This window comes from Manis pentadactyla, chromosome 10 (genome assembly GCF_030020395.1).
Source record: "Manis pentadactyla isolate mManPen7 chromosome 10, mManPen7.hap1, whole genome shotgun sequence".
Classification (NCBI taxonomy): Eukaryota; Metazoa; Chordata; class Mammalia; order Pholidota; family Manidae; genus Manis; species Manis pentadactyla.
This window is the reverse complement of record NC_080028.1, coordinates 83,412,545-83,432,698: the sequence shown is the minus strand read 5'-3', so window position 1 is coordinate 83,432,698 and position 20,154 is coordinate 83,412,545. Positions and strand designations below refer to the sequence as shown.

Sequence of the window (20,154 nt, the reverse complement as noted above, 5' to 3'; positions counted from 1 at the left end):
AGCGAGAGAGAGATGGAGAGAGGACCTGCAGGTCGGGTCGAGTGAGAAGCGAGGGCAGGAAGGAAAGGGGGGAGGAAGGAGAGAGAAGCCGTTGCGAAGGAGGACTGGTTGCGGGTTCCTGGGGCTTCGGGTCCAGGTGGGGTAGGAACTGCAGCCGGGAAAGCTAGAAGGAAAGGCGGGGGAACGGGGAGAGAAAGAGTGTGAAGAAGGGGTGAAGGGGGGAGAAAAGAAGAGAGGGGGAGACAGGGTGGGTAAAGAAGAGGCAGAGGAGAAAGAGCAAACTGCCGGAAGGAGAAAGGAGAGAGGGGGAGGGGTGTAAGAGGAAGAGAGAGAGGAGAGGGAAAGAAAGGGAAGGAGGGTTAGAGGTACATGAAGGAGGTGAGAAAAAGGAAGACCCAGGTGGAGAGAAGATCTCCTGAGGAGAAAAAATAACAGTGGGAATGTGGAAGGGAAACAGCCCAGGGGGTAACCAGGGAGCAGGCATGGAGGGAGCTGGTGGAGAATTGGGGGGGCATGGGAACTGGGGTAGAGAAGATGCCTCAGGTCTCTTGGCCAGGGCCTCCCTGCCCATCATGTTCACCTGGCCATTGCCCCTGGCCTCCTCAGCCCTCACCCTGCTCCTGGGAGCCCTCACTTCCCTTTTCCTCTGGTACTGTTACCGCCTGGGTTCCCAGGACATGCAAGTCCTGGGGGCTGGGAGTTCAGCTGTGGGTGTAAGTAGTGGGCCTGGAGGATGTTCTAAGGCTGGCAGGCCAAGCCCAGGGAGCTCTAGGGAGCCTGGGGAAGGACATGGGACAGGTCTAGCGAGTAGTCGCCTTCGAGCCTATGCCCAGCGCTACTCCTGGGCAGGAATGGGTAGGGTGAGGCGGGCAGCACAGGGTGGCCCAAGCCCTGGGAGAGGGCCAGGGGTCCTGGGCATTCAGCGCCCAGGCCTGCTCTTTCTGCCAGACTTACCTTCAGCCCCCTTTGTGCCTCGGGATGCCCAGCGGCATGATGTGGAGCTCCTGGAGAGCAGCTTCCCTGCCATTTTGAGGGACTTTGGGGCTGTAAGCTGGGACTTCTCAGGAACTACCTCTCTGCCTCCGGGCTGGTCCCCACCTCTGGCCCCTGGGTGCTACCAGCTTCTGCTGTACCAAGCAGGCCAGCGCCAACCCAGTAACTGCCGCCGGTGCCCGGGAACCTACCGGGCCTTAAGGGCGCTGCGGAGCTTTATGAGCGCCAACACTTTTGGCAATGCTGGCTTTTCTGTCCTCCTGCCTGGGGCCCAGCTTGAGGGCTGCTGTGGGCCCACCAATGCCCGGGTCAGATGCCATCTGGGTAAGTAGATGCAGCCTACAACCAACCTCCTTGCCTCCACGATTCCTCCTCCAGACTCCCTTCTCTGCTACCTGAGCTTTCTCCTCTGTGGTTCTGATCATGCTCCTCTTCTCAGAAATCTTCCATGACTCCCTTGCCCACAGCTGCATTTCCTTAACTTCACTTATTTGCAAACCATCTTCATGAGCTTTGCCATAGTCATTTACCACCTGTACTGTTTCTTGATACCAACTCACCCCACATTTTGTTTTACTTAAGAGGAATCTTTTTAGAACAATGCTAACCAGTATTATTTGCCCTAAACAGAAAATACTCATAAAAACAAATTTAAACTTAAAAAAAGAAAGCTTTAAAAATTCTAGCTAAATACTTTAGTCTCTCCAAGCCTGAAGCCTATACTCTCTTCCTTCAGAAGGGTGCAGCAATGTTAGTGGGATGTTAAAGTTATGGTAGTGCCAAACTGAGATTTTCTTTTTGATGTTTTAAAGATTGAAAGAAAATAGAGAAGAAAGCAATTTTGATTATTTAATGCCATGACTTTATTTTGCCTTTTCTGTGCTACCAGTTGGATGTGCCCTCTACTTCAAGCACACTGGCCTCAGGATTAAGTCCAGATCCTTCCTCTCCTCTTTCCCTCCCTCCATGCTCTAAATCATGGAAGCCTTCTGGCTGATCCTGGCAGATGCCATACTCATATGCTATTCTTTTAACCTAGAATGTCTTTCCCCCTTATCACCTCCTGGGAAACTCCTACTCACCCTTTAGGAATCACACTTTCAAGAGCCACACCTCCTCTGGGATGTCTTTCTATTCCCCATCATTTAAGTTGACTGCTCAGTTTTCTCACAGCACTCCACTGGATGGTCCTTGGGCCAGGAGGGAGCCATTTCTTTTATACCTTGTGGGGAGAGAGGCCTAGCACATAGTAGGTTCTTGAGTTAAATTGTCAGAAGCCCAAGAGATGCTACTTCCTCCAGAAAGCCTTCTCTTTTCTCTGAGAACAGAATATACTGTGCTTTGCACTATACTTCCCATCTCCTAGCACTTCTTTCATTTGGTACTGTAATTATACTTGGGTCACCCTGCAGAAAGCTAGGAGGGACCACCATAGAACCTGGTATTTAAGACCCTCAGATCTTCTTGACTGAATAGGGTGGGCCTCTTTGATGGAGGCAGGGATGTTGGATGCCTGGGTCTCTTTCTACAGGCCTGAAGATCCCTCCTGGCTGTGAGCTGGTGGTCGGAGGTGAGCCTCAGTGTTGGGCTGAGGGACACTGTCTACTGATGGATGACTCCTTCCTGCACACAGTGACTCATAATGGTAATGGGGCTCCCATTCTGCTAGGAGGGATGTGGGACTGGAGTGAAGGGGCATAGACTAGAGGCTGAAGAAACGGCCAACTGGCTTCTTGTCCTAGCACCACCATTTTCCAGTTGTATGACCTTGAACAAGTCATATAATTCTCAAATCACCTGTGAAATGGGGCAAGCCCCTTCTTTATCAGGTGACTGCAAGGATGAAATAATTACTGTAAGTACACAGCAAAATGGTTAACAGCACAAGACCCTGGGGGCCTGGACCACCCAGCTTCTTGTCCTACCTCTGGCACTTACCAGCTGTGTGACCTTGATCAAGTTACTTAACCTCTTTGCACCTCAGTTACTTTGCATGAAATGGGAATAATTGTGTACTACCTCCAAGGGTATTTTGATGTTAAGTAATACATATAAGGAGTTAGAACAGTGCCTGGCACTTACAGATGTTTGCCTTTGAGTATTTGGTGAGTGCTCTGGCATGTAAGTACTTAATGTCAGCTATCTCCATCCCCATGTGCCCTAAGGCTCCCCTGAAGATGGGCCTCGAGTGGTCTTCATTGTGGATCTTTGGCATCCTAATGTGGCTGGGGCTGAGCGCCAGGCCCTTGACTATGTCTTCGCACCAGATCCTTGAAGGAAGGTGTTCTCGTCTGGGCTGGAGAGATGCTGCACTCACGGATGGCTTGAGTGACAGCGAGGACCTCCTATCCACTGCAGAGGGTTGGGTGGGCTGAGGGGTGGGAATTGGCCAGCCAACACTAAATACAGATTTTAAATACTCTCCTAACTCCTGACTACTTTCTTCCAGCTACCAGCCCCAGGGAAAGGTTTGGGCGATGGGCTCATGTTCCCTCCCAACCAACTAGTCAGGCACCTCCTTTAACACAGCCATCTCTCTGGCCCTCCCCTCCCCAGAAGCCAGCACCAGACCCTCAACTCAATTTTATTCCAATAATTTAATAGAAAATTAAAATAATAAATAATATGACACAGATTGAGAAGATAGCTGAGTTGGTGGAGGCCCAGGCCAGCCTAATACAAAGTTAAGGAGGTAGGGAGAATGGTGGGGGAAGGAGGAGGGAGGCAAACTATCCTGCAGGATGGTGGGGAGGTGGCTCAGATGTGGCAGGTATTATTAAGGGCTGGCTTGACACTTTGGCATGTACCATGTACTAAAAAAAGAGAAAAGGAATTCTAAATCACTCTAAACCAGCTGGAGAGGGAAGATAGGATGAAGATGGGGATGAGGGAACAAATGTAAACCTTCAAAAGGGCACCAACTGAGGGGAGGGGCTGGAATGTACTGTGTTGTGAGCAATGAATGAATGGAAAAGGGCAAAAATGAACTGAACCATGTGATGAAGGGACAGAAGGAAGACCCATAACTTGGCCAGCAAAGCCGGGGCAAAGTCTGGGGAGGGGAGGAAAAGAGAGAGGGACAGAGTCTCAGTGGCAGGAAGAAAACAGGGAGAAAGGTCAAAGGTCAGTCCTTGAAGACAATCTGTTGGCCATGAGGACGCTCGTCGTGGGTGATGTGACGCCTGACATGGATCCTGCGGACACGGTGCTCTCGGTTCTCCTCATCCTCCCCTCGGCCTGCCCCACCACCTCCAGCTGCACCCCCTGTGGCCTCCAGGAGGGCTAGGTCTGGGCCCCTGGGAGTCTCATAGATCAGGATGTTCAGGGTCTCCTCAAAGATCCGGGCTTCTGGAAATTCCACCTGTAAAAGGCCAGCAACTCCCAGCTCCTACCCTCTGGTCCAGTCATACAGTCACCCCCTCCCCAGCTGCTCCTGCACCAGCACACCTCCTAGCCTTTGCAATCACACCTTCTTTATGCAGCAAAGTCACACTGACACTTCAAGGTCCATCTCTGAAGTCAGGCAGAGTTATGTGCTTTCTTTCCTTAGCTGCCAAGCTTCTTGGCATATTCTTTCATTCAACAAATATTTACTGAGTGACTACTATACCAGGTGTTGTTTTAGGCATTGGGAATACAGTGGTGAACAAAGTTTCTGCCACAGGAAATTTACATTCTAGGCGGAGGGCACAGACATACATGAAATAAAATATAAACTGTCAGGATGATAAATGTTATGAAAAATAGAGCAGGAAAAGGGAGTGGGAATGGTCATGGTCAGGAATGTTTTAACTTTAAAATGGGAATTTAGAGAAGGCCTCAGTGAGGTGATATTTGACCAAAGGCCAAGGAGAGGAAGGAAGGAAGCCAGGTGGATAACTGAAGAAAGAGCAGTCTGGGAAGAGGCAACAGCAAGGGTAAGAGCTCTGGGGCAGAAGTGCACTTGGTATATTATCTGAAAATCAGCAGCAAGGAGGCAGGGTGAAGAGAGTGGAAAGGGATAAAGGGGGAAGTCACTTGAAGGGATATAACATAGGTCTTCACAAGCTGCATTCTAATTATTGGTTTATCTTCCTGTCTTCCTAAATATGACAATACTTCTTGGAAACTGGACCCTTCACTCACTAATGCACTCAATAAATGCTTAGCTTCCATTTTGTGATAAACGCCTGCCTAGTGCTAGAGAGCTAGGGAAACATACAGCCTTACTCTCAAGAGGCTCATACCTTACTGCAGAAGTAAACACTTCCCACCTCCACCACTTGGCAGACTATAATAAATACTGTGTTTAGCTAAGAAGGGGGTATGACCAACTTTGGGGTTGTTGGGTTGAAAGTTCATGAGTGAAGGTATCCCAAAGAAAGTGATGCTTGGTCTTAAGGATTAAACAAGTTTCTTAGGCAGACAGGGATGAGAACAAATAATTTCAAGAAGAGGGAATAGTGTGCAAAGGTAGGGAGGTATGAAATAGCACTGGGTGCATAGAGACTTGCAAGATCTCTGGTGTATCTGAGGCACATTCTCACTTCAAGTCAAAAGGGACCAGGCTGGTAAGATCGGCAGGGGCCAGATGACATGATGCAGGGCTTGTACTTTACTCAGCATTTCATTCACCTGTATTGCATGTCTGCTGCAGTGCTCAGCACAGAGTAGGTGCTCAGGAAGTATCTGCTGATGATTGCCATGTTAATGATTCAGGACCCACAGACTCAATGTATTCTAAGAGACTTGTGTGTTTTAGGATCCTGTGGTTTTAAGGTTTTCATGGACCCTTCTCTGAAATTTAACACTCGTCCATCCATACAGAAAAATACATACACACTCCCAAACCTGCATACTATTGCAAGACAGCCTTGAGACCCAACTGCCTACCCTAACAATCCCACCCTAATCCAATACCATCATTTCACAGGTAGAGAAATGGAGACCCACTGAAGTAAGGTTATACAGCTTTTGACTCCCAGAGATGGATTTTCCTCTGCCTGATCTAGAGTTGCCTTTGTCCAAATTCCTTATTCTGCCCACCCCCAACAGCCCCTTCTGACCTTGGTCTGCTTCTTCTCCGTGGCATAGACAATGGAGGTGCAGCACACCTCGGCGATTTTGCGGCCCTGCCCATAGAAAGACCAGCAGCAGATCTCGTCCCCCAGGACATCCTTGAGGAAGAGCAGCCGCCCGTGGAAGCGCAGGGCTAGTTTGTCAAACAGCTCGATGTTCTTAAGTAGGTTGTCATCTGAAGTGCTGAGAAACAGGGGCCAGAAGGCCTCAGCACAACTGGCTTCCCTCCCTCTATTCTCCCAGCACAGGGGCCTATGCACCTGGCACTCTGGTCCTGCCCAAGGGTTTGGTGCTGAGCAGGGTGTTTCCCCCACCCCTGGGGCCAGGCTAAGCAGGCCTCAGAAAGAAGTAGCACTTGTTGAGCAAATCCCAGTAAACATTTCCAGCAGGGTCTGGAGCCAGGCTGCCTCACCTAGCATCCTACTCTATCATTTTTTAACTGAGTAACACTAGGCAAGTTATTTCACCTCTCAGTGCTTCAATTTCTGCATCTGTAAAATGGAGACGATACAGTATGTACCTCAAACAACTGTGATGATTATGTGAGTTAATATATGTAAAGTACTTGGAGCAATACCTGTTATAAAAAAAAAAAGCATTTAGGAAATGCTAGTCATTATCATCCAATCCTCACCTTGGAACCCAGTTTACTGATGATAAAGTTGAAGCTCAGAAGTCAAAATGACCTGTCTGAAATACCCAGTGGGTAAATGGCACAGCTGGAGTTGACATCCAGCCAGGCATTTTTTTCGTCCCTCTGTATGGCCACAGCCCTCCCCATGGGCCAGAAGCAGGGCTGGCTGAGCCCAGGATTCCACCCAGGGCACCTCCCGGCCCCATGATGGTCACCTGGTATAGGAGTACTTGTTGTTACTGCGGTTGTGCAAGAGCTTCACCACGGGCTGTTGGGGGAGAGAGGATGAACAAAGGTGGGAGTCAAGCTGCATGGAGAGGCCCCCAGCCTCCACCCTGCAGGGCTCAGGGGCCTCACCTTGGAGGTGCTGGCCAGGAGCTGCTGCTCCTCCTGGGGAGATGTCACGATGGGGATGAGGCACAGCGGGGACAGGTTCTCCCTTTTTTGCTGGAGAAGAAGGGGAAGGTGGTTAACAGCACAACCAAAGGTCACTCACTCCCCCACTTACAAGCCTTCAAAAACTGCTTGTTGCTTTGGGGAAAAAAAATTCAGATTCCCTAGGGGTCCACAAGGCTCTGCAGGATTTGACCTCTCTGATCTCATCCTTACCTGTCCTGCCTGCTGGGCTTAGGCCCCACCAATGGCCTGTTTCTTTGCACATCCAATTTGTGCCCACCCTAGTTCTTTGCTTTCCCACTGCCTGAAATGGTCTACAGTCAGTTGTGTGCAAGGCTGGCCCCTTCATACTATTCAGATCTCAACTCAGTGCCCCTCAGAGTACTGATCTTCCTCCCTAGGCTCCCTGGCTAAAGCAGCCTCCCCTACTTCTTCCTTTTCACATTATCAGTTCACTTCCTTTATGGCACTTAGTTCCTCACATTTTCTTCTTTTTTCTGTATATTTGCTTATGGTCTGTCTTTTCTCACCTAGGGAGTAAGTATCTATTATACAGCAGATGCTCAATATCTGTTGAATAAATGACCCTAACTGGTGGGATGAGGCTGCAGGCAGAATCAGAACCAGACAGAGGCTTCTTTCCTCTTCTCTGTCCTCTAGGATCTTTATGCCAAAACCCCTTTTACCTTTCTCAACCAGCAGATTTTTTCTTAACCAAAAATTCAATATTCTTTTTGAGAAACTTGTAATTTTTCTAAAATTATTATGGGAGAGGAAAAGACTACTATACTTAGGTCAATTTTTAAAAAGAGCCAAGAGGAGAGCCTATCTTACCAGATATTAAGATATCCTACAAAGCCATTAATACAGTATGGTTTTGGTACAGAAACAAACAAACAAATAAAACAATGGAACACAATAGAGACCTTGGAAACAGACTGGTGTATATATGAGAACTGGTATCTATAAACAGGACACTACAAACAGGGCAAGTATAGAGCATATATTGGTTTGCTGTGTGACAGACTGTCCCAAAACTTTGAGGCTTAAATCAATAATAAGTATTATCTCAGCTTCTGTGGGTCAGGAATTCAGGAGTGGCTTAGCTGGGGGGTTTTGACATGGAGTCTGTCATGTGGTTGTAGTTAAGACAGCCAGGGCTGCAGGGATCTGAAGTCATGGCTTGGTCTGGAGGATTTGTTTCTGAGAAGGCTGCTCACATGGCTGGCAATTTCAAGTATCTAATTCCTGTCATTTGGACCTCTCTATGGGGTTGCTTGAGTGTCCTTATAATATGGCAGCTGGTTTTTCCACAACAAATGATACAAGAGCAAGGTGGAGGCCTCAATGTGTTTTATGATCTAATTTTAGCCATTTAGTGTGGTAGGAAAACTACAAAAGGGAATACTACTAGGGAACAAGAATCATTGGAGACTGCCTTGGAGGCTAGCTCCACAGTCTACCTTCTGGCCCTCATTGATTCAAATCCCTCGCATATGCAAAATATACGCACCCCCTCTAAGATCCCCCAGTCTCATCCCATTACAGCATCATCCTGAAGTACAGAATCTTGTCATCTAAATCAGGTCCAGGTGGAGATGAGGCTCCTTGGGTTTAATTCCTTAACTACTGCTCCTTAAGTACATTTCCGCTTGATCTGAAGACCTGTGAACTAAAGAGACAAGTTATCTCTTCCATATATCCAATATGCAATTGTGGAAGAGGCATTAGGATAACCACTAGGGCAGGCATGCTCAAAAGGGGGCCAGGGAACAGGAGGCACACAGAAGTCACTGCTTCGTAGAAATTCTGTAATCCAGTTGACAAACGTTGGAAGCTCTCTCATGGACTCTTGTCCAAGAATGATTCTCTGTGGCACTTGGCTCTGCTCTGAGTCATCCTTCCTTTTCCATGAAAGGCAGTCCAAGCTTGCAGCAACTTAGCTTCCTTAGCCTCCTTCCTGCCTGTAGACCTATGGTGTTCCAAAGCCCTCTTCCCCTCTCTGTCCCTTTCAGCCCAAGCTGGCAGTATTTCTGCCAATGTAATTCTCCTAAAAACTTAATGTGTCTTGTGAATCTTGGGGTTCACTTCATTAGAGAAGAGCCATACCCACAAATCTTTTGTGTGAGGTAAGCTCTTCTCTACTTGGGCTTGTGCTGAGACTGCTGAGGGACACCCTTAAGCTTCTTGGAAGTGCTATTATTTGAAGAATGGTTCTCGGAGTCATCTTCTTAGATATTTCTGAGGTCTTAACTAAAGATTTTACGATCACACCCTCAGCTTCATCTTTACATGTTTTCCTGAGAATGCCCAGTACTTGGTCTCTGCCTGGATCATCCTGTTATCCAGAAAGGCTGGGAATTTTCAAACCCAGTAACTTGTAGCTCCTTTTTGTTCAACTTTTTTCTCTAGCCTTTCTCTCCTCTTCTATTTACCATAATAAAAAGAAACCTGGTGGCACCTTCAACATTCTGTCTGGAAATCTCTTCAGCTGGATCATTCAGTTCATTAGGTACAATTTCTATTTCCTACGTCACTACAGAACGAGTATAACAAAACTTCTGTCACTACATAACAAGGATCCCTTTTACACCAGTTTCCAGTAACATTTTCCTCACTGCAGCCTTCTCAAAGGTCATCAGACTTCTATGAACAGACTCTTTAAAGTGCTTCAGACTTTTACCTAACACTATCCTTAAAAGTCATTCCAGCTTCTGCCCACTTCCACATTCTGGTTTTGTTTGGGCAGAACCCCACTCCAGATACCAAAATCTATTATCTATTGCTGGGTAGCAAATTACTACAAACTTAGCAGCTTAAAACAACAACAAATATTATCTCACATAGTTTCTGTGGGTTGGAAACTTGAGATTGGCACAGCTAAGTGGCCCTGACCCAGGGTCTCTCATGAAGTTGGAGTCCAGATGTTGGCCATAGCTTAATTGGGCCTAGAGGATCCACTTCTGAGATACTTCACCCACATGGCTGGAAGTTTGTGCTGGCCCCTGGCAAGAGGCTTCAGTTCCTCACCAAGCAGACTCTCTCTTGGGTTGCTTGAGTGTCCTCACATCACAGCTGGCTTTCCCCAGAGTGAGGGATCCGAGAGAGGGAGATAGAAACTGTAATGACCTAGCTTTAGAAGTCACACACTATCATTTCTGCAATATCCTGTTGGTTACATAGGTCAGCCCTATTCACTGTGGGTGGGGACTAAACAAGAGCCCAAATAAGCAGAAGGTAAAATTGCTGGTGGCCAACTTAGACACTGGCTACCACAGACAGTGGAGTAGATGGCACAGAAAACTAGCTCACTCAAGGAGGACAAAAATCCCTTCATAATTCACATTTACACCATTTAGGTGGAGAGAACCATAAATGAAAGATAAAACTGTAAAGCTGATAAAAAATGTAGAATGGGAAAAGATTCTTAAACAAGACCCTAAAAGCATACACCATTAAGAAAAAAAGGGGGGGGGCCTTGACTACATGACAATCAAGAATTTCCCCAGTTGACAATGAGAAGTGTGTCTTTAAAAATAATCCCATGTAATGTTGAAGGAATGACAGAATTGTATTTATTCTACAACCCTAATGAAATTATTGATTAGGTAAGGCTTATCAATTGTTGTGCAGTTGATTGGTAACTGCCGTTCACATAGTGCCTAAATAACATCACACAAATGACTGTATAGCTGGCAACAAGGAAATGGAACTGTAATGGAGGGATTAAACCACCATCACCTGAATCCTGGGGCCAATTCAGAGCATCACTCATGATGGGTCATATTAGCAATATTATGTCTCTCTTGATATAACATAAAATGAAGCATATAAAATGATGTAAAATGTATCCTAACCAAAATGTTTATTATCCAGTCTTTAAATCTACCATCTAATTTATAGAAACCCCATTTGGAGGGTAACAAACCAAATGATACCACAGGTAAACAACCAGGCAAATCTGGAAAGTGGGTCATTGTGCAGGACAACTGGTGGTCTCCTTAACATGAGAAAAAAGGGACAGTTTTGTGTTGGAAGACACTTAAGGAATGTAATAACCAGACAAAGTGCAAGGATCTAGATTGGGTCCTGGTTTAGGTGAACCAGCTATAAAAGACTATTCTAGAACAAATAGAGAAATCTGTATATGCCCTGGATGTCAGATAAGATAAAGTTTTATTGACATGGAAGATAGCAATTATTAACAAACAAAAGAAATTACAAAACAGCACATACAGTAGGATCATAGTTTGGAAAACACACACACATGAAAAGACCTGGAGGGATAGTTGGTGTTTTTTTTATTATATCTGTTTTCTAAATTCATATGATACATGTATACTGCTTTAAAATAATAAATGTTTATATTTTTAAGAAATCAAGAATTTCTATTTAACAACAGATGCCACAGACAGGTGACTTTCTAAAAGAAAGTATTGGCAACAACTAACACTGACTAGAAATTATTACCTGAAACAGGTTTTCTCAACTGGGATTCCTCACCTGAATCTCAAAATCCAACAAATAATTTAACTATTTTCTCAACTCCCCTGAGGATGATAGGTAAATAGTGCCATTCTAGGTGCATAGGAGAAAAGTAAATTATTATATACAATACATGCCTTGGGGTAATAGGGCTTAATTCTCTCTAGGAACTAAACTAAAATAAGCAACAATATGCAAAGCAACAAGAAAGAGACAGGCAACGCAGTAAAAAATTTGGTAAAGAACATGCATAGGCAATTCACAGAAGGGGAAACTAGATAAACTACAGAAAAGCTAGTGAGTGTATGAAAAGATGCCAATCTCATTAGTAATTGGAGGCATGCAAACTAAAATGAGATCATTCTATACCAATCAGATTGGCAAAATTAGAACATTGGAGAATGCCATGTGTTGTTTGTTGCAGATATGCAGAAAGGGGGTCCTTATGCACTTCTGATAAATAGTATAAAGTGCTATAGCCATCCAGATGAATAATCTGATGGCACTTGCTGAAAATTGTGTGTGTCCTGTGACCCAGCAATTCCACTCCCAGCTATAACATGAGAAACCCTGGCCCAGGACCCACAAGAGCACATATACAAGGATGCTCACAGTGACACCATTTATGGGAGCAGAAAGTGGGATGTAATCTAAGTCTCCAACCTCAGGAGAATGTATAAATAAAATATGATGAATGCACACCATAGATTCCTGTGCAGCAGTTAGAGGCAAAGAACTAAATGTACACACAGCAGCTGAACAGACCATGAAGAAAGTGTTGAATTAAGAAACAGAACACACAGTCCATAGCTCAATGCCATTTATGGAAATTTGAAACACATATGTATACAAAATAATGCTTTAGCTTTTCAAGGGTACATAATCAAAGCATATGTGTCAAAACATCAGAATTGGAGGGGTACTCATGGGGTAAAGGAAGTGGGCAGGGGATTGGGAATGAAGGAAAAAAACAAAAAGGAGAGAAAAGATTTTCTTAGACCAGTGATGATTAACTGCCACGCACTGAGGAGTATGATGAACTCAGTGCTCTGTACCTGAATCTTAAAAACCTCCAAATGAACAAGCAAACTCTGAGTTGGGTAGGGATGGCAAAGGCCTCAGAGAAACCAGGAAAGGATGCAGCTGGAGCATAAAAGAAAAAGCATTGCATTTGGGAGTCCAATAACCTGGGGTTCAATTTGAGCTCTGCTGCTTACTGGGTCTTGTACCTTGGATGCATCTTCAACTTCCCTCATGTTTCTTTTTAAGTCAAACATGAGTACACAATCAACATAAAAGCAGATAGCAGAATCAGGGTCAATGTGAGATAACATTAGATAAATATGAAACTACAGAGAAGGAATGTACTTCCAAGATTATCTAGCTCAACATTTTTCAACTGCAAATGGTTATCCATTAATGGGCCACAAGATAAGTTCAATGAGTCTCAAACAGCATTAAAAAAAAAAAGAAAACAATATATCAGAGCACATTTCACTACAAGTAACATTTTATAAAACTCTCATTTCAGTTATAAATGAGTATAAAAGGCATTTTTTTCTATGGGATGCAGTCACAAAGTTTGAAAAACATGGGTATTGTCCAAAGGAATTCTATACTTCTGAAGTTCAAGAACCAGTATTTCCCAAGATAACAGAAAGTTGTTCATAGTTGCCAGTTTTCATATACAAAGGGCAGCAAAAAAGAAATCCCTATAATCTCCTATTAATATTATATCATAAAAGACAGGATATTTTTAACATTGTAAAGACAGAACAGAATAAAAGGCTTTATGTAAAACTCACCACACTGTACGTATTTTTCTTATTTCCCTGTCTTGTGGAATGTGAGGACAGTATGCTAGAGGCAGGAATAGACTCACTCAAGGTCACTTAAGTCAGCTGTGGCCAAGGTGACACTTAACCCGTATGTCCTGGCTGTGCATTTCAAGCTCTTCTCCTCAAAACCCTAAGAGATGCACAGAAGACAAGCCCACACTCTAGAATCCCCAACCGTGTGTTATGGGGAACCACACTGCTGCTACGATTTCACTGCTTTAAAAAAAATTTTTTTTTAATCCCTGAGGGTGGGGTTGGGTGGATGCTGCCTCCCCAGATAGGACCAGATCACAGAGATTGCTATGTTCCAACTTAAATTTAGATTTTTTTCCTGGTGGCACAACGGAATTATTTAAGATTACTGAGCAAGGGAGAGAACAGATTAGGATTGTGTTTAATTTACCAGGTGGTAATGACTGGCTGGGTAGGAAGAGCAAAAAGCACAGAGAACAGTCATTTAATCACTGTAATAGTCTGTAATCACTGTAAGGCAGTACCTACAGTCTCTGGGGTTGTGGCTAGTGACAGCCAGATCAGAGGCTGCCTCTCATGGCAGCACCCAATATTTCTTTCTTTTATGTCCTAATATCTAATATCTAACTGCTTAGGCAGCTCTCCCAGGGACATCGGCACAGGGGACTCAGGAGGTGGGGGAGGGACCCTCACCTGTAGTGCCAGCTGGCAGTCTTCAATCAGGCCCTGTACCAGGTAGTAGCGGGCTTCCCCTAGCAGCTCCCCCAGTTCTCTGGTACTCTCAGGCAGTGGCACGGACCCATCCCGCAGGTAGTTGAGGATTGTACCAAAATGGCGGCCGCTCCGGTCAATCAGCACCCAACCTGGTGGGGTGGGGAGAGGCAAGAGAAAGGACAGCTTTGCTGGGAGCTCTGTTGTTGTTAAATTTTTACAAAAAACGGATTCCAAAGCTACAATTTGTAATACTGATCTGTCTTAAACCTCTGCCATATCTTGAAAAACCTTTAAAACATCTCCATTGGGTCTCCCCTAGGTCCCTTTTTAACATATCCAGCCACAGATAATTAACTCCCTTCCAGGTCTGTTCTACATTGAGAAGGTTCTCACCATGAGATTACCTTATCAACAAACCTCTAAACTTTGATGTTAATTCTGACCATCCTATGAAAATGTCTACCCTACTCTCCAGTTCACTACCATTTAACCTTTTTATTCTTCACAGAACTTACAGCTATCTGCAATTACATTTTTTTTGGTATGTTTACTAGCTTATTGTTTTCTCTCTACCCCCACAAAAAAGTAAACTCCATAAGGCATATCTAGTCAGATTCGTTTACCAAAATATCTCCAGCATTAACTGGCACTTTTCAAATACTAATTTTTTTAATGAATAAAGTCTTGACCTTCAGATATTTGAGGACTGAACTCCACTTCCCAATTTTTTATTTTCCTGCTCTCACAATCTTTGTTTTAACCCCCTCTGAGTACTCCCTATCCCGCCCCCCACCCCCCAAAAAACCTTTCATGTTCCACTTGGACATGTGGAAACCAAACCTGAATTCAATAGTCCAAGACAGTAAGGTTCACCTGCCAAAGAGAACTGTATACCCTCCATTCTGGTGTCCCTAGCAAACCCAAAGCGGCCACTTTCTACAGTCTGCATTTACAGATGGATTCCTTGAGTGTACAGGGACCTGTGTCAGGGAAACACACAGACACGCAAGATCCTCCAACTCTCCAGGCTGGTTGTTAGCAGTGCCGAAGAAGAGGGGCAAACAAAAGGCCAGGTAGCTGCAAGAAGCCGATGAAGGTGCCTGGAAAGGTGCTGGCAGTAGGGTTGTTTTCCAAAGTGTTTTGAGCTGAGGGGTGAAGAAACTGGGGGGAGTGGTAATGAAATTCTGAGCTAACATGTTGAATTACTTTCCAAAGAGCCTGAAAAGAGTTGAAGGTGGTTCTATAAACGTTGGTTATTGTTGGGGGTAAAAAATTAGACGAGATTATGAATGAGAAAGGAGAGACGAGAGAAAGGGATGGAGGGCGGTGAGAATGAGCTGACTGGATGGTAATGAGACGAGAGAAAGGTCATGAGACTAGGCGATCAAAGACAGGGGCAAGGACGGCGCGGCGTACCTCCAGCGTCCGTGAGCACCTCCGCACGGCCGCTGAACATGGCCTTGAGCATGGTGTCCTGTCCCGTGAGGGTGCGGAGCGTGGTGTAGTGCAGCGAGCCGCCCACGTTCAGCTTCACGTACTTGCTGTTCGGGATCAGTGGCTTGAGACCGAAGGCAGAGGAGCCAGGCTGGAGACCCGACGGCTTTGGGACTTCCAGGGAAGGGGCCTCTGCCGCCGCAGGGCCTGAAGCCTCGGCCGACATGCCAGAGGGTGGCGGCCCGCGGCGATCCTAGGCTCTTTCTGCGCTCTCCGCTGGCTCCGAAAGATGCCCGGACCCGAGCCCTTGGGCCAGACCCTCAGGGCCCACACGCCCACTAGCCGCCGCTACTCAGCGACGCCAGCCTTCAGCCCCATCACGCCGGCACCGCCCAGAAACCCGACCGAGGAGCTGCGCAGGCGCTCCAAGGTCCCGCCCCTGGAGGAGCGGAGCATGCGTAATGGCTTTGTGCCGGTTGAGAGCTCGCGTGCTAATTGCGCCGGGCGGGATAGGGGCTACGCGAGGCGAGCTCTCTTCGCAAGACCAGGACACTAGATCGAGAAGGGATCGGGCCCTCTGTCAGTTTGTAGAAAGCGACGTCCCAGACCGATGGTTGGGTGTCTGCGCTCGGAGCGCTTCGCGGGCGTAAAGAGAAAACTGAGGCCCAGAGAGACGGGATTTGGCAAGGTTTCCCTGCCCAAACTCCGAGCATTTCACGGAGAGCTGCCAACAAAGCATCGAGGGAAGCTCTTAAGGAAAGCTCTTAAAGGAAGCTAAAGGGAGGTAGCCTCCTGAGGAGGTGGCAGTAGTGCTAGGGTGTACGCCTAGGTAAGGTCGTCACGGAGGGCCTCTCTGAGGAGGTGATACTGAGCTGAAACTGAGCAGAAGTGGCCACATGGAGGTGCGAGGGAGGAGAGTTCCAGGAAGGGCAAATACACAGACCCTTACGCAGGAGCACACTTCGTGTTTTTGAGTAGCAGAAAGAATGTCAAGGGTGGCTTAAGCAGCTGAGCAACTTAGAATCTTGGCAAATACCATGAGACACTCAATCCCAAAACAAGAAATGATAGGAACGCAGTGACGATAAAGTGTGATGAGAAGTGTGGGTTTTGTAATGAGAACATAAAAACAAGATCAGACTAGATCTGTTAGGTTGAGAGGGATTCACTGGAAGGAAAACTAAACACAGAGTCAGAGTTGTAGTTTCCACCCTAACACCAGTTCACTGGATGATCTTAGGCAAGTCACTTCTGAGGGGTTCCTTTTCTGCATAGTGAGGAATATAAGTTTAGATGCCAGGGGACAAGTAAGAGTGTTACATGTGGGGAGGGCCAATTATAAGGCAGTAATGCTGTGGTGACTTGTAGAGGGCATGATTTATCAAAAGGGGTTGCCAATTTTGATTTTTTAAGTGTAGCTGATGAAAAAGAGAAAAGCAGTTCGTGACAGCTGGGAGCTAGTTAACACTACCTGCAGAAGCCTTGGTGTTGGTAGGAGCAGGCCTGGTACTAACAGCTAGGCTGTGGTGGTGTCCTGTTGAGCATAAACAATTTCACAGAACACCAACATCAGACAAAGCCACTCTAATGGACTGAGAGAAAGACCATTCCATAATCATGTCTGAACACAAAAACAAGGACATTTTCCAAACCACAAAATTGACCAAATACAACCAGTTTGCTGCTTCTTTAACAAGTACAGATTTAGCCCCATCCATTCCTCCTAACTTCTAGATAAGAATCAAGATAACCAAAAATAATTATCCCTGTTCCCTGAGAGCATCCAACCGAGAGCAAATCTCCCCTTTCTGAAACTTTGCAAGAAAATCATGCAACACAAGGCCAAATCCTGTAAGAAGTATTTTCTAACTAATGCTTGCTGAGATGCCCGTGATGGATGGGATACCCGTTGTGTGCCATCTCCCTTGTTCAACTACAGGTGTGTTCTTGGTGATCTGTGGATGGGGGGCATTGTCAGAAATGAAGAATCTGCAGAGATTCTGTGGAAACTCTTACTACCTTAGACTGGAACCTTCGACTGTAGTAGTAATGTGCACATCTGAGGCCCCTTGCATCTCTGAGGTGCCATCCTGCTCGTGTCTGGGAGGTAAGTTCTCACTGAATTGAGCTCTGATGTTTTGTGAGACCCTCAAGTTGAGATTATTCTGTTTGTTTTCCTTAGAATAAAGTCTCCTTTGGTTTTTTGGTTATCCAGATTTTTATTTTTCCTTGGTGAAATTGTTTTCTGGCTTGCTCCACCTGCTCCTATGGTCTATCCTTTTGTCTAACGTTTTGAATATTGTTTGTCTAAAAGAGGAAAAGTATATAAGGAAAAGAGATGTGCAGTCCTGGATGTCTAAGGGCATCACAAACCTACTATTGCTCAGTTTCTGGTGGCTGAACATGACTTGTCCCTCTAAGAGCTGGGGATGCCAACTGCTCAGGTATGATATAACTAGTTAGCATGCTGGAATGTCATTTGTTCTCAGAATTAACCATATAAATTACTCCATCAACCGAGGCCTGGTAAGTCTGTCCTACAACTAACCCTCAAGGCTTTGGAATTCAGAATGTATCCTCAGACCAGTATCCTTTGGTTAAACTTTGCCACAGGACACAATTTCAAGCCTTTATAAGGACTTCTTCCTCAGTTTTGTCTACGTTACCGTGAATTGCTTTGTTTCATTTCTCCTGCCCAGAATCAGGACATTTTTCTCTGGCCCCTGATAAAAGGCATTTGGACTTTGGCCAAGTTCTGGAGATACAGGGTTGCACAGCAACATCCTTATGGATCCTTGTTTCAACTAAAACTGGGCCAAATATTTTCTTCCTTCATGTTTTCTCACAACTGTACTAACTTGTACCCTTATCTCTCTGACATAATTTCACTAGGGACAATTTAGAAGTGCAGTGGCCATTTTTGAGAACTTTGGATGTGAACAAGATTGTTTATTTGAGGGTAACTCAGAACAAGGAAGGAAAAAACAAACCCTCATGAGAAAGTTGTCTTGTTTGTAAAAGAGATTATTTGTTTAACATAAGTGATACTTCATTTCTGTACTTTGAAAGGTAAAAAATACTTTTAATTGGGTAGCTCTGTTAACTTGTCACTTGCCTAAGTTATTTTTTAAATTGGCAAAAATGTCATTCTTTTTGTGTGTGTATGTATATGTAAAAATCTGTTTTCCTATGTTTAAAATGTTTTCCTTCTCCCTGCTGAATGAAAATGGATTTTAGCCTTTTAGAGTGGTAGTTTCATGTTTGTCTGAAGTAGCTCATTCTCCACACTTTTGATGTTCATTTTTCTCTCTTGGAAAAATTTAAAAATTACTCTGTTGAATGTGTGCACGCTAGTCCAGTCAAACAGTTAAAAATATCTAAAAGAATTAACTATGTATGTTTCCTATGTGGGCACTAAAAAGTATATTTCTGAAATAGGATTTGTTATTACAGTTATTAGATAAAAAAAGGCCTTAGTTCCAAGATAACAGGAGAGCTTTTGGCAGTGTCTTTAAATTTTAATTTGCCATGTAAAACCAATGCCAGAACAGTATTTTGGCTTATCCAAGATCAGAGTTAGTTTTCTCATGATTTAAGCCTTCTTAAATTTTTTTTTTGGTGGGGGTTGTTTATTTTTAAGGTATCTTTGATATACACTCTTATGAAGGTTTCACAAGAAAAACAATGTGGTTATTACATTCACCCTTATTATCGAGTCCCCTCCATATCCCATTACAGTCACTGTCCATCAGTGTAGTAAGACACCACAGAGTCCCTACTTCTCTGTGCTACACTGTCTTCCCTGTGACCCCACACACACCATGTGCACTAATCATGATACCCCACAATCCCCTTCTTCCTCCCTCCTCACCCGCCCCCCCACCAGACCCCTCCGCTTTGGTAATCGCTAGTGCCTTCTTGGAGTCTGTGAGTCTGCTGCTGTTTTGTTCCTTCAGTTTTGCTTCATCGTTATACTCCACAAACGAGAGAAATCATTTGGTACTTGTCTTTCTCTGCCTGGCTTATTTCACTGAGCATAACACCCTCTAGCTCCATCCCTGTTGTTGCAAATGGTAGGATTTGTTTCTTTCTTATGGCTGAATACTATTCCATTGTGTATATGTACCACCTCTTCTTTATCCATTCATCTACTAATGGACACTTAGGTTACTTCCATATCTTGGCTATTGCAAATAATGTTGCAATAAACATAGGGGTGCATATGTCTTTTTGAATCTGAGAAGTTGTTTTCTTTGGGTAAATTCCTAGGTGTGAAATTCTTGGGTCAAATGGTATTTCTATTTTTAGTTTTTTTAGGAATGTCCATATTGCTTTCCACAATGGTTGAACTAGCTTACATTCCCACCAGCAGTGTAGGAGGGTTCCCCTTTCTCTGCATCCTTGCCAGCATTTGTTGTTCTTAGTCTTCTCTATGTTGGCCATCCTAACTGGTGTGAGGTGATGTCTCATTGAGGTTTTAATTTGCATTTCCCTGATAATTAGTGATGTGGAGCATCTTTTCACATGCTTGTTGGCCATCTGAATTTCTCCTTTGGAGAAGTGTCTGTTCATATCCTCTGCCCATTTTTTAATAGGGTTATTTACCTTTTGGGTGTTGAGGTGTGTGAG

General features: G+C 44.9%; 2 protein-coding genes across 4 annotated transcripts; one reads left to right on the top strand and one right to left on the bottom strand.

Annotated features, from left to right (window-relative positions):
- Window positions 1-214: 214 nt before the first annotated feature.
- ASPHD1 (aspartate beta-hydroxylase domain containing 1) lies at window positions 215-3,594 on the top strand. Of its 2 annotated transcripts, none has more exons than XM_036917724.2 (3): window positions 215-1,317; window positions 2,525-2,638; window positions 3,443-3,594. In XM_036917724.2, the coding sequence occupies exons 1-3, from the start codon at window positions 441-443 to the stop codon at window positions 3,592-3,594; spliced, it is 1,143 nt and encodes a 380-aa protein (XP_036773619.2). In that variant the 5' UTR covers window positions 215-440. The 2 variants fall into 2 exon arrangements, with proteins under 2 accessions (XP_036773619.2, XP_036773620.2); XM_036917725.2 differs by lacking the exon at window positions 3,443-3,594 and adding an exon at window positions 3,159-3,405 and having other exon boundaries at window positions 218-1,317.
- KCTD13 (potassium channel tetramerization domain containing 13) lies at window positions 3,572-15,942 on the bottom strand. Of its 2 annotated transcripts, none has more exons than XM_036917727.2 (6): window positions 15,634-15,942; window positions 14,071-14,240; window positions 7,043-7,132; window positions 6,901-6,953; window positions 6,039-6,234; window positions 3,572-4,354 (listed from the first exon to the last, which is right to left on the bottom strand). In XM_036917727.2, the coding sequence occupies exons 1-6, from the start codon at window positions 15,749-15,751 to the stop codon at window positions 4,118-4,120; spliced, it is 864 nt and encodes a 287-aa protein (XP_036773622.1). In that variant the 5' UTR covers window positions 15,752-15,942; the 3' UTR covers window positions 3,572-4,117. The 2 variants fall into 2 exon arrangements, with proteins under 2 accessions (XP_036773622.1, XP_036773621.1); XM_036917726.2 differs by having other exon boundaries at window positions 15,508-15,941.
- Between the last annotated feature and the right edge of the window lie 4,212 nt (window positions 15,943-20,154).